The sequence below is a fragment of the Genypterus blacodes genome, unplaced genomic scaffold, assembly GCF_046128005.1.
Source record: "Genypterus blacodes isolate CSIRO-AG114 ecotype Tasmania unplaced genomic scaffold, CSIRO-AGI_Gbla_v1 ptg000073l_1, whole genome shotgun sequence".
Classification (NCBI taxonomy): Eukaryota; Metazoa; Chordata; class Actinopteri; order Ophidiiformes; family Ophidiidae; genus Genypterus; species Genypterus blacodes.
The window spans coordinates 2,565,654-2,579,612 of NW_027466883.1; the positions used below are offsets into that span (position 1 = coordinate 2,565,654).

At 42.3% G+C, this 13,959-nt stretch overlaps 1 protein-coding gene across 1 annotated transcript; it reads right to left on the minus strand.

Annotated features, from left to right (window-relative positions):
* Positions 1–2,657: 2,657 nt before the first annotated feature.
* Positions 2,658–7,358, minus strand: mbip (MAP3K12 binding inhibitory protein 1). Its single transcript, XM_076157296.1, has 9 exons — positions 7,230–7,358; positions 6,197–6,295; positions 5,752–5,964; positions 5,095–5,191; positions 4,613–4,678; positions 4,253–4,420; positions 3,996–4,093; positions 3,055–3,093; positions 2,658–2,927 (listed from the first exon to the last, which is right to left on the minus strand). Exons 1-9 carry the CDS (start codon positions 7,347–7,349, stop codon positions 2,820–2,822), a joined length of 1,008 nt encoding a protein of 335 aa, XP_076013411.1. The 5' UTR covers positions 7,350–7,358; the 3' UTR covers positions 2,658–2,819.
* Between the last annotated feature and the right edge of the window lie 6,601 nt (positions 7,359–13,959).

The following is a 13,959-nucleotide window of genomic DNA, read 5'->3' on the forward strand; positions in this document are numbered from 1 at the left end:
ATGTTGCACTTCCAACCAGCGACAACAACAACTTTGATTTAAAAACATCATCTGGATAAATATTTGAAATGGAAGATGTCAGTGGCATTCTTTTATAATGATCTGTCATAAATAAATGTAACAAGATCAATCAGTGGACTCGAGCAAGTTTATAGCTTTTGTCAGCCACTTGACCGATGCCTCTCGGCTGATATTCTCCTCTACCTCTGTAACACACAGTTGTGAAAATCACAGTTGTAATGGATTTGATAATTGCTAAGGCTGAAAATTGCTCAAATCTACTTACTTTGAAAATGTACAAAACCCCTCCAGATGCCAGAAATAACAATCGCGTGAGGCCGCCATCAACAACATCACAGCGAGCGCATTTGGGTCTGCGATAACAGAACCGGTCCCGAGGCCTTTGAGTGACCGTTGAGGACCGACAAAATGACGGATACAGCACCCGCACCGACAAATGCCCTTATTCCAACAACAAGATGAGGAATAACAAGCAGAAATAGACGTGTCAGTGCTACTATATAATCTATGTTTCCCAATCTGCCAGTTGTGGAAGCTGCAGCAGGGTTAACTTAAAAAAGTTAGCCTGTGGCGCTCCTCATCCTGTGATAATAGGCCTGTCTGTAATGAAGAACAGGCTTGTTGCCAACAGGTGGTCTCTTTAAAAGACCAGAGCCACAGCACTCAGGATGGGGGAAAAACTGCCTCGGCAAAATGTGTCAGAATCTAATGTTCTGCAGAGTGAAAAGCCTGTTTTCTGTCTTTTGTTCCCGGCTAGAGATTCAGCCTTGTTCCTCATTGTCCGGGGCACAAACGAGCAACAGTCTTTTTTGACACGGAGCCACAGATGAATAAAGACTGGAGCTGACTAGTCACAGGAAAGAGCTTTCTTTTTGGAGAGCTTGGAGCCCATTAAGAGTTTGTGAGATATGAATGGATATGAATCCTCTCCTTCGACCTCAGCAAAAAAAAAAAAAAAAAAAAACCTCAAACCATAGAAGACGAGGAACACCTCTGTGTGTGTGTTTTTTTTTAACTGAGGTTCCCAGAGACAAGAAATCAGGCAGAGGGAGCATTGATTGACAGGCAGGGAGTACATAGAGTCAATGTGGAAGTGGCTCTTTGTTAATTTGAAAGGGTACACTATGCCCACCCAACCTTAGAGTGCTAACCACTGACACTAATGTTGACATACTGACTTTAAAGAGCTGGATAGTAAGAAGCCACCTAATACCAGTAACTACGCCGTCTAACACCATTACCGCCGCATAAAACTCATTTTAGATTTCGCTCTGATTTGTGGAAACATGGCAGGAAGCTGTGTCAGTGTGTGTGCAGGTGTAACACAACAGACAGGATAAAGATAATGAGATATTTAGTGAATCCACTTCATACAGATGCGAGTTGCCCGCTCAGCTCAATGGGCAGATGATGGGTGGACCCCGGCAGGCCGCACCCCCCAAAATACAACCTTTTGTCCACCTCTATAATCCATTGGTTACACACAGACCAATTTGTCCTCATTAACCCTCATAAGGGGACTGTGTCTGAGACAAAAGCTCCCGGGGAACAATGAGCGTCCCCCCCCTCCCTCACACATCACCGCGGCTCAAGTGCTCCCCTTCCCAGCACATTGTGGCCCTTGTTGGCCAGAAGGTTCCAGTCTATGAGCAAGAGGAGGACAGAGCCCACGAACAAGTGAGGCACACCTGAAAGAGGAGGGCGAAAAAAATATATAATTCCCCATTTCCGCGTTTAAGAATGACATATCTCCCCAAAATCACAATGCAGCGTCTTCCGTTGTCGCCGGGTCACTCAATCAATCAACTCTGAAATGAATCTTGACATGAGTTACAAAGAGCATTTGTGGAGAAAAGGAAAGGGGAGTTACAGTAATTTCCACAGATTTGTGAGAAAAAGCTTCTCTTTTTTTTTTTTTTACATCCTGGCACACTTTGTCGCACCTGTTGCAAAAATCTAATTTATCCTTTTTGATAAATAATGCAATTCCCTGTAAGAAAAAAGCATACAGGGAATGACATTTAAAAGAACCTAACACTTAACGGTGAAATGGTTCATAAAGAGCAGAACCAAACCAATAACCTACCAATTTACAAGCATATTCTTTTCTTTGTCGTTGGAAATTCTTCGGCTACTTTGAAATGTTAGAAATATGCAAATGAACGCAACTGCATTTTAGTATCGTAGTATTCCAGATTTACTTGTACTAAAAAATCCCAATCATCCCCTCAGTATAACGTTACGTGAAATCTCTTTTAAAGACATGTAAGTGCTGAACGCCACGCAGTCCCATTTAACGCTGCTTTGTTGGGTCTCCGACATGTTTTCCAAACAGTTTCAGTAATCAGGTCATTTGTTATAATGACAACCATTAGGGGTGATCATCCCCACACAGCAGTCAGGCACAGAAATCAGGTGCTCTCTCCTATTCGTCTCAATTACTCTCACACACGCGTTCGTACATACACACACAGACACACACACACACTTAGACAATAAGGACAGAGATGTTTAAATTGATTCCTATATTTTTACAGTGTAGACTGGAATTTGTACCACGTAAACGTCTGAGTGCAATCTGATTCATATTATAGATAGGAATATGATTCAATAGCGAGGCAAAGATTTAAAGCAAGAACAACAAAACCTTTATTTACAATCATGTAACACGTCAACACTACGGGTTTCCATCCTGATATGCAGAGTAAACACATCGTATCTTTCTATGATTTGAATCAGGGAAAGGTGTATGATAGCTGAGGCTGTAGACGCGTGGGGTAGTTCGGTCTGTGTGTCGATCAGAGGGGACACTCTGCTCCATATCCGGGTCCGAACTCGTTCACTCTCTTCAGTAGCGCTGCTTTCACTGCGCTGATCTTCTCGTCCAGCTCTGTCACACTGCACGCCTGAATGACAAAGCAACACGGACGCGGTCAGCCCCCATCGATCTAAGCGATCAATCGCTCTAGGGCACTACTACAGGCAAACTAAAGGAGATAAAGGACATGTCTGCAAGGAGTTTGAGTTAAATACCTGAGCGGAGGACATCTTTGGACGCTTGTGAAGGTGGCTCTAGAAAAATAGAAGAATTAAGCATAAACAGAAAATAGATTTGATCTTTTGTAAGCGATCACCATTGACTATTCAGTGAGAAATGCATTGTATGTTAGGGGTTAATGGAATTTCCTGTTGTGATACACAGTATTACTACATTCTTTAGACTCGGCAATCATACGTTTCTCCACTTTTCAGCTTTAACGCGTCACAGACTCCTTTCTTGTTTCGATTGTATGAAGGATCCTCTACTGCTGTTCGGTGTTAAAATATTAACGCTGAAATTGTGGGCCAACTGTGTACGGCTCTTCAGCAAACACCAAACTACTTTCAGAGATTGCGGTGGGAAAAAAAAAGAAGAAGAAGGAGAAGAAGAAGAAGAAGAAGAAGGAGGAAAAAAAGTGGTACTCCGAATATAAAAGACCCCGTCGGTTTATTCAAAGACACTCGACATCTCCTGCTCGGCTCATACAAACATGCAGCGAGTCAAAGGCAGATGGAGAGCCGCATACTCACAGAAGCGGCATGCTGTGCTAAGAAATACCAGTGTGAAGAGACGTGCAGCATCTCAAGCACACTTACTCAGATCACTAAACACGCCGGACAGACTCCTCCAGATGGGAAATTAGGGACTGTGTGACTCTGCTGAAGCCTTTTTGGGGCTGAATATAGAGTCCAATAAAGTATTTACTGCCATCTTTACAGGCTATGTGCGCTACGCTAAATAGCAGCGAGTGGCTCTGATGGCTAAGCAGTATAACTTGGCACCGGTGCGTTGACTGACTACTGGGATATACTGCCAAGTCACATTTTCTTCAATTACAGTATTGTTACGTTTTCTTTCAAACTCTAAGACCCGAGTTGTGACCCTGATTGAAAACAACACGTATGCGTGTAGCATTCAAAGCCGCAACGCTCACCGTGGAGAGAAAGTACTCGGGTGATAGTCCCTCCAACTCCAGGATGCGATCCTCCAACTTCTTCAGCCTCTGGTACACACTCAGTGGGATCGGGCCCGCTACAGAACAAAGCACGTGTTAAATACAGAAGATATCAGGCGACAGAGACTCGATAAAGAATGACATATGGGTCGAGAGGAGTGAGGACTCTAAGAATGGACGCTATTGTAAGAATGGGGTAGAATCAAACACGACGTTAAGTCCTGTCCTTCTCTGACCTGGTGGAAGTTTCAGGTGGTTCTCGATGTTGTGGAGTCGTTCCTCTATGGCCGCATTGCCACAGTCTCTGCCCGCCGTTCCCCTCTGCTGCTCCCCAGCTTCTCCTTGTCCTCCTCCCCCGCCGCCGCCGCAGTTCTGTGGCCCGTAAACGTTTACCACCCGCGCAACTGCCGAGACAGACACAAAGACGTGTCAGGAGAGGACAGGGTTCGAACTGGCTAATAGTCAACAAGTTGCAATGACACGATACTACGCAGCATCAAAATGATAAAATCCACAATGTTTGCGAGGAAAAAAAAAACCCCATCATGCGTCACAAATTGTACATCACCACAGGGAAGAGAAATGCTTATCGGTACCTTTCACGTGGCTTTTAAACCCTGGATAAGGAGTGAACACCGCCTCTGTTCTGGCACAGCTGTTTTCTATGATGGAGGAGATAAATAGCAAAAACACAAATTAAAAAGCACATAAGTGTGTGTGTGTGCTTCTACATAAATACCTTACACACATACTATATGAACGTGTATTTGTATATATGTTTCATTATTCTCCGTCATGTTAGTGAGTCCAGATTTCTCTCACACACACTTTGAATGAGAGCAGGGGCCCGGTCTGCTGTTTTTCTGGACTAAGCTGGTTGTGTTTTGAGGCCGGCTGCGTTAGCTACTTCAGCCCCACTCTTGGAGCAGTTCAGCCTGACCTCTCGCCTGTGGAAATAAGCTCTCTCCCAAACATTGGCAATCTGTGTGCAGGCTCCCCTCTCCAGCCCTGCTAGCGCCCTGCTAGCACCCTCCCTCCCCCCTCCCCCCTCCCACTCACCCCCCACTCCCATTCTCACCCTGATTGCAGTCGATCACGTTGCAAAACTCCCGCACATTGTTTTCATTGATCTCCATCTGCTTGCGCTCCATAAATGCAGATATTCGCCGGTCAATCTGGGGGTTTGAACAGAGAGAGACGCAGGGTGATGAGGTCCGGTGCATTGATGAGCTATTGATAGGTGTCAGGGGCAATGTTGCTTTCTTTCACGCTTAATGCTAATGAGCAGCTTTGCAATTTAGATGACATGGAATGAGAAACGCGTGGGGATTATACCAGGTAGCCAAAATTTTTTGATTTACTTGCCATCATCGCATGATGGATTATGAGTAGTGTTTGCTTGGCTACCAAAATAAATTCACAACAAAATGGCTCCTCTTGTCCTTCATCCACATGCAATCTCAGAGTAATGAGCATCCACTTCATAATCCATCAAGGACCTGGCCCTCTCTCAAAGCCCTCCAGCAATGTGGTCTGTTCTATCCGACCACAGCGCTGAAGGACCCCTTATTCTCTGCTGAACTCGCTTTATCAGGTCTCCATCGCTGCAGCGCGTCATATGCTCATCTTCGGCAGCAATTAATCATGATTATTCATTTGTTTGACGGAGACTAAAGAGGGCTCGGAAAATGTAAGCGCCTGAACAGCTGACAGATCTGCTGACAGGGGAACAAACCTCCGATTTCCCCGCTTGAATCTGCACCATGACGTCATCGGGCGGTGACCTGCTTTGTGCAGGCTGCGAGCAGCGAGGACGCCGCTCAGACCTTTGCGCAGCCGTTTGCTCCTTGACTGAGGAAGATACGACCGCATCGTCTGATGAGTTCTCTTCTACAGATGACATGCGAGTATCAGCATCCACCAGCACCTTCAGGCTTTCTGAAACAGCCTAACAGACACAAAAACTCCACTCATAAGCAATAACACAAGTATTGAAATGGAAACTGCTTCTGCCACTAATAAGGACACAAAAAAAGGACAATACATTTTAAAATAACCGCTTTAAGAGCAATTTCAAACAATTTACTGACAATTCCAAATGATCTGTAATCACATTTTTAGCCTTAATATCATAAAATGCGGTGAAAACACTTAATAACAGTAACGTGTCGCCACTTTACCTGCAATTTCAAGATATGCTGCTGCAAACTGTTGTAAATGTGACCAGGTGCAGCATTAAAGTTGGCTTCTATTCTCAATGCAGCATCGCCTAAATGAAGCTGTAATACAAAAACACAAACAAAGTGAGGGCACATATGACCTGTATATGATATAATATACGTCATATAATATTAGCCATGTTTACACCATGTATGCTGGCTGTTATCCGGTTCATATTGATCTCTTTATATGGTGATAAAGAGTATAAATAGATTACAAGTTCATTAGTAATATCATCATTGGTCTGTGTTGGTTTGCTGCTCTGTTCACACTGATGACCAAGACACTAAAGCATAACAGGGCTGTGGAGGGATTGTTTTATTTATTTACTATTCTTTTAGACAATTCATTGATTATGTGAAATGGCAAAAGTTGGTGACATATGCCTATCTTTGGTTTGCAGAATGAACAGTGATTAGAACGTTTTGATTTAATAACAGCAAATCCTTACATTATGTGCATTCATGGCTTTTTTACATTTTTGACGGACCGTAAATCATCAACAATCGCAACAAATGATTAATAGTCTTTAGTTATTTATTCTGTAGAAATCTAAACATTAACAGGTATCAGCGTCTACACTGTAAGATGTTATGCTCGTTGTAAAATTGGATTAATAGACTGTAGGTAGGGCCAAAGACGCAGTTTGATGATTGTGGGAATTTAAGGAGTCGGTAGTTTTCATCTGTAATCTTGTACTCTGCGAAGACGAAGATCGCACTTCAGTATTAAAGCTTCATAGCCAAGTATGAATGTGCGCTATTTACAACCATATAAAAACAACGACAACACGAGTGCATATACTTTGGTTGGCATCGTAGTTCAATATTTTAATGCAAAATCTAACATTTTGTTCCGAAGTAAACAAAGACAATGGAAGTAGCTTAGCAGCGTGGCTAAAACGGTGGCTAAAAACAATAGCACATATCCAAACAAACCCGCGCAGAGGGGACTGGAACATGGAGCTACGAAGGCCAAACAATGTTAACAAACCTTCTTCCCGAAGTCTGCAAACAGCCTCAGAATCACACACACGCAGTCTCTGCCGGTAGACATTCTTAAGGATTCATTCGAAGCAGCAACATCGCCGCTCAGCTTCATTGCCTCCGCCATTGCACTTCCGCGTGTGCCAAAAATGCAGCTACCTGATTGGTCAGAACGTCGCCATGCGCGCGCACGTTGAGCTCTACGAGCGAGCGCGCGTACACACCCGCACACAGCCTCTCAGAGTAGATGGCGAATAGAACAGAATAGAACACTGATCACATACATATACTACAGATATATAATTACAATAAAATACAATCATAATGGCTTTTATTATAAATCATAATGTAGTGGAGGCTATCAGTAACTTGACAAAATACAAAATGACTAATGCAACACAAAGAAAAATAAATCAAAATTAACTTAAAACTTAACTTTTGGATTTAGACTCCAAATTCGTTTTGCATTCAGGACCTATAAGCCACGGCTACCTGCAGAAATGACTGACACAAATGTAGGAATTGTGGCAACATTTAAACCATGTTCTCCATTTACTCTTGGTAGCAAACAGGGGAAAGAATGGTCACTCAATTATAAGAACATTGTCCCTTCAAACCATGGCAGGTCTGTGCAGCAGGGCATCGGGATGGGAACCTGGCCACAATGGCGTATTTTTCTGTGTTGAGTGACTGTGGGAAAATCTCCCTCCTCTATTCAGACATTTTTCCCTTCTTTTCATAATGAGGAGAGAGACTGATGAAGGCAACAACAGAAAAAAGAACAATTACAGGCAACGAGAAAGCACGAACCACTCAGAACTCAATAATGCTCCCTAGAAGGGTTAATCATTTTAGGAAGGGGATTGAAGGCAAGCCTTTTATTTTAATTCATCTGTGGGGTGATATTTTTTTCTCTGCAACAGGAAGGGAACTGTAACACTTGACACGGTTTGACATGCTGAGCCATTGCTGAATGTTCCCACACAGCAAGGAGCTCAGAAATTAAAAACTGCTCATTTAATTGGCCTGACTGCATACACAAAAGAGCAATTTGTTCTTTACGACTTGGATCCAAGTTTCATATATATGATGAACCTGACTGATTTGTAAGAGCTTGTGAGCTGCACTATTTATGTTTTACACTGATTTTTTTTTTTTAACACAATGGAATCACATCATGCCAAGTATTTAATGTTTAAAATCTCAAAATTACAAATGCAGAAAGAGCCTCTTAATACTAAAAAGTCACAGATAGAAATGTTTGTACTCTCTTACCTTGGCCTCTGTGTGTCAGTAGATCAGTAAAAACTATCACACTTTAAGATTTTAGCGTTGTTGTGGGTGCATAATGTTTTTTTTTTGCAGAAACTAAGTGTAAAAAAAACAAAACAAATAAAAGTGTGATACATTTGCAGTATTTCTAAGTCCAATTTCAATGTAGCTTCCTCTCTTTGTATGGATGCAACCTTTACAGGGCGAGGGGAGTTTGTGTTATGATGGTGGTGGTGGTGCTGCTGGAGTGGAGGCAGTGAAGAGGGATTGTTGCTGCCTCTTGCCTCAGTCACATCAGCCACCTGCAGGAAAGTAAAAAGGTTTCGCTTTTGAGCCTGTCTGCTCCTCGGCAGCAGATGATGTTGACAGAGCATGAGACAGAGTAAAGGCCAGACAGGAGGGTCAGGAAGAAAGAGAGTGGACAAAGCGGAGAGGCAAGTGGATTGCAGGGGGAAGGTTTTGTCTCATTTTACCGAGAGGGGAATCATTAAATGTATTCCTTTCTTTCGTAGCTGGAAACTGTGCTCGCCACGGCAGCTGATCTTGTGGAAACGCCGTGTTCAGTAAATTCTCTCCTTAGAAAACAAGGCTTTTGCTCAATCTCAATAGCTATTTTGATTTTTGAATCCACTTGTTTACCGTGTAGCAGGGGGACATACAATTTTACTGCAATGCTATAACACCCAGGCAGAAAAGGTTTCCTCTATCACACTGAGAGGCCTCTTAAAGCTTCACTGTGTTAATGTGAAAATCTCGGTTATTGTTTTAAACCACTTGAGAGCTTGAGAGCTTTACTGATATGAACATATAGCGATAAGGAGCCTCCTATCAGCCAGCTTCTCCCTGACACATTTCCACAGGAAGATGCACGACTATACCAGCACTCCAACCCTTCAGCGTTCAATCAACTTCCCGTCATACACATTCCCCCTCCTTGCACACGCCGGAGTGATTGAAGAGTCTCTTACCTGGCCGGTTATCCGTTACATGTCTTGACTTTTGTCTGTAAATCATGTCTCATTTAGGCGTCTGACAACACACGAAAAAATGCAGCCACCCACCTTAGAGGTCAGCAATACAAAGTTGGCGCTCCTGTGTCCTCCCTGCAGCTGACAGAGTCGCCAGAGGAGCCTAACTGGCCAAAGTGAAGTGCAGTGAGTCAGAGTGCTCCACTCGCTCGGCAGTCTTTCCCTGAGAGCCTTTATGTTGATAGTTTCCGTGTTATTACATCCTCAGAAATAAGGAGACGGCTCTGAAATACATGGCCGCCTGCCAGCACTAGATACACATCAAGACATTAGATATTTGTTATGGATTATGACAAATAAATCATGTACTCCTCAGGGGAGCTGAGGACTTTTGGAGTAGTAGCAGCAGTAGCAGCCATTTCACAAGTTGTATTTGTCTTAGATGTAGCATGAGTTTTGTATATTACATTACATTACATTACGGTCATTTAGCAAACGCTTTTATCCATAGCGACTTACAATAAGTGTGTTTAACAAAGAGATAGATAAAAGAACTTCAGGTATATGTTGCAGGTTAAACATTGGTTACTTTAGCAGCAAAATCCCAAATGTCACATTGATGTCTTTCTCAAGATCCCAATGCTTATTATTATTATTTAAAACATTTCTAAACATGAAAAATGTGCATTTGTTATGTTAATAAGCTGATCATAATTGAAAACATAACCCTGTTTTTACTGCTGTTTATAAGTGATAGTGATTGTAACTCTACATTCATGTCTATAATTTATATATGTACATATATATATAAAGGCATATCAATTGATTTGTGAGGGATATCAGGTTCACCACATTTGCTTTGGGGTGACATATTTATATCTGCATTAGAGATCATATCTTTCAGTATAATCAGGTAATCTGCCTTACCTTCCTCTTTTCTCTGTGGCCCTGAAACTATATAATATGCCCCTTTCGTTCCGTGACACCCTCCCCTCCCCCAGCTTCAGCCGGCTGCACCTGTCACCTGGGGGCCTCTGCCTACATTCAGGATCAATTTACATAACCTCATTTAGCAGTTCACAAATCAGAGCCATTAAGAGCTACTAACAGGAACCGAGGGTTCTAATTTAGCTTGCCTTTCACAGTGGGAAAATTGTTCAGCTCGGGCCTACAAATAAAGATCCAGGTCTTGGCTTTGATTGTTGATTGTGATGGTAAATGTACAGATGATTAGAACAGATTTCCCCCCTGTATTGATTTCCTGCCAAAACACAGCAGGCTCCGGCCGTGCACAGGGAAACCAGTGAGACTGAGGGCAAAAGGAGTGTGCAGAGGCATTAAAATAAATATATATCTCTATATATAGACATATTAAAGCATTTAAGCATGTTAAAGTGTTTGTAAAAATCATAAAACAGCAATATATACTGGATATAAAGAGACCTGGAGTTGCAAAACAATAAACAAAATTTTAAGATTTTAACAAAACACAAAAAAAACATTAAAAAAAATAAATAATAATTGCTTGTCTGTGCAAATAATTTATTAAAATTGTGTAAATATTCCATCAATTGAAAATCATCATGACAATCTAGGAAATAGTGCCTAGAGATTTAATCAGATTCAATTGAATTTCACATCATCATTTCATTCCAATCATTTTAAGGTGCATAATCTTTTCCTCTTATGCACATTCGACAGTGCAGATCCCTCAAATGACAGGCGTGCAGCCATTCAAAGGGTTTCCTTAAATAATTTTATTTACATTTGTGTGGTAATGTGACAGTGGCAAACCAATTCAGAGAGCCGTGAATAGCTGAAGTCAAGAGCTGAAAAATTATTTTCAATCTGCATTCAATTTGGCAAAGATGGGGGCTCATAGAATAAAGAGGCTGATTCACATTTCCATTTGTTCCCCACTAAACTTGGTGGTATGGGATTGTGAATGTGAGCTTTTCGGGGGGGAATTTTGGGTTGCATGTTTAATTAATCAACAAATCAGCCCTCTTCTCACTGGCGTTCCTCGACGCATATGTTTGCACTTCACGCTGTAGGATAGGGAGGAGGCTCTGCATGAGAGACACCAACCTGCCTACAGATTGACTCTTGCTTTGATTGCGTAACAGCAGCCATCAGCGTGGCAGACGAGGGCATAAATAACAGTCGGCCTATATGGAATTTGCAAGATTTGGAGGATACGCGATGAAACACCCCGGATTGTATTGACTGTGTAAAAGCTTTGTGGGTCAACACATGAAACTGAAAGTGTTTATGAGGTGTGATTCAGTAAAGTGCCCTGTCCAGCTTGGTCCGGCTCGTTTTTAGCCGTTTCACTTGAGGATAATTTATTACAAGTGTGCAGAGCAGGTTCTATGTGGGGGCTGGGATTTAGCAGAATGGTACTTGAAAATGCTATAGCAACCAACAAGAGGTAGTGGGCCTTTGGTAAAAGCAACTCTGATTGTGTAAAAGGAGATAAGATAGCGTACTGATCATGATGGTAAAACATGACATTTTAATATATGCTCTGTTAAACAATGGAGGTCAGGCCTGTTTCTTAGCAAGCGTGGCTGCTTCAACCACGCCAGCACCAATACAATCTACTTTCACATAATAAGAATGGACAAAACTGAGTTGAGTTCTTTTTTTTAGTATGGACATTTAGCTGATCCCTTTATGTCCAGGCTGCTATAAAATCTAGCCTAGAAAACATGAAATGAACCCTGGATGATCACAAACCAGTTTACCACCAAAAAGTCCCAGTCTGGCTGAGATAAAAAGCTATAAAAGGACTTGGACACAAGCCAGTGCCTTGTCCGTCAGTCCTTTTAGACAACAAGGGGGAGACAACTGTTGTTGCTGTGTAGCCTAGACGAATTACTTTTAATGAACATGTAATTAATGGAAATAGACTGAATGGTTTCAAAGCAAACAACGATTCTAATTGATTTGCATTTCCCCTTTTTTCGCGCTGTGATTCCCTTTGTCCGGGTCTCTATTGATTACCTGCTATGTGTATCCCTCCGCATGTGTTTTCCTTCATTAACAGATAACGGGTTCCTGATTACTCCCATTCCTGGGTTTAATGTTGCTTAATGTCTACTTTGTTCCCGTGTCATGTCGGAGGGCAGCCAGAATAATGAGAGAGTGGGTGGGCCGTGATTGGCCTGTGGTAAGGCAATAGTATTTAGGAGGCCGGCTGCAAGGGGATCAGTGGAGAGGTTAGAAAAGCAGAACCTTTGGGCTGGTTGAAACTCAGCATGTGGCCCTGAACCCTGACTCTAATTCACTATCACTTACACCGCTGCTTTCTGTTAAACTGCCATTTTACCATCAACACCTGACACCCATTTATCGAGCTGCCTGTCACCCTGACGTCCCTGCAGGTCTGACAGTTTCAGTGAAGTGTTTAACATAAAAAAAATAAAAAATCCTCTTTATTCTCGCTGGTCTTTGGAGATTAGCATATAAGCGCCCTCAGCCGATTTCCGTTCATTTAGCCTGTAAATCCACAGTGTATAAGAGACAACATAGGCTAATATCCTACTGAGCAATTCAGCGACCGGAATAACATACAGTGACAAATGGCCTAAAAAGAGAACTCTGAACGTCGCGAAGCAGAATTGCATGTTAGCTAATTGTTAATTTAAGCGACTCGCAGTGGGTAATTATGTCAGCACAGCCAAGCCATTTGCATGATGGACCAGCCACCTGCCTGAAGGCGCTGCCAGGGCAAACTATATAATTACTGAACAGCAGTGGGGCAATTTTTGACTGTCGGCCCTTTTGTGTCACATGAATTCCTCGTAATGACATATTTCATTAGGGGGGCAAATAGCACCCCTCCCCCTGGTTACCGAACAAAACACGCGAGTCTCAACAGGTCCTAATACACAGGACCTATCTACATCCACCTCCACCCTGTGTTTTTATGAACCTGTAGTTATGTGCGTCGCTGGTGTGAGTTAAATGGACGTCCGTGCCTTTTCTCCGCTCAGCTTAGGCGCTTTTGTATACGCCTGGTCAGAGGGGACAAGTCCTTTTCTTAAACTGATTGCAGCCTGAACTCATTAAGCTGTCAAATGTCTAACATTGGGATCTTGATTGCTTATTGTGTAGCAATATTCAAGGAATGTTTTTTTTTAAAGCCTGCTAAGAGAAGTTACACCCCACGATTGACTCACAGAGAATGGACAGAATATTGGACTTGTGATGGTTTCCTGAAGTTTGTGTCGGGTTCTTATTTTTCAAAGAAGATACATGTGTATTATACTATTTCTTTACATCCTTTTGATTGCAATAGTGTACTACAACTCATATTCCTTTTGGTGTTTAATGGCCTCACTTAGTGTTGAGGTTATAGAAACACCTGCTGTAGCAATCCAGTAGTCCTATACTATTGCATCTATCCCTCTACAAATATTTTCTTTTTCTAATCTAATCTATTTCCATTTGAAACATATCCTACTGCATCACTTAAACGTTCAATAAAAGCAT

What these genes read in the sequence shown, in the direction of transcription:
- mbip (XM_076157296.1), bottom strand. Translation starts at nt 7,349, where the DNA reads ATGGCGGAGGCAATGAAGCTGAGCGGCGATGTTGCTGCTTCGAATGAA. An exon ending in TTGCAGACTTCGGGAAGAAG is followed by an intron (nt 6,296 to 7,229) that starts GTTTGTTAACAT and finishes TTTGTATTACAG; the next exon opens with CTTCATTTAGGCGATGCTGC. An exon ending in CAAAGATGTCCTCCGCTCAG is followed by an intron (nt 2,928 to 3,054) that starts GTATTTAACTCA and finishes TTTGTCATTCAG; the next exon opens with GCGTGCAGTGTGACAGAGCT.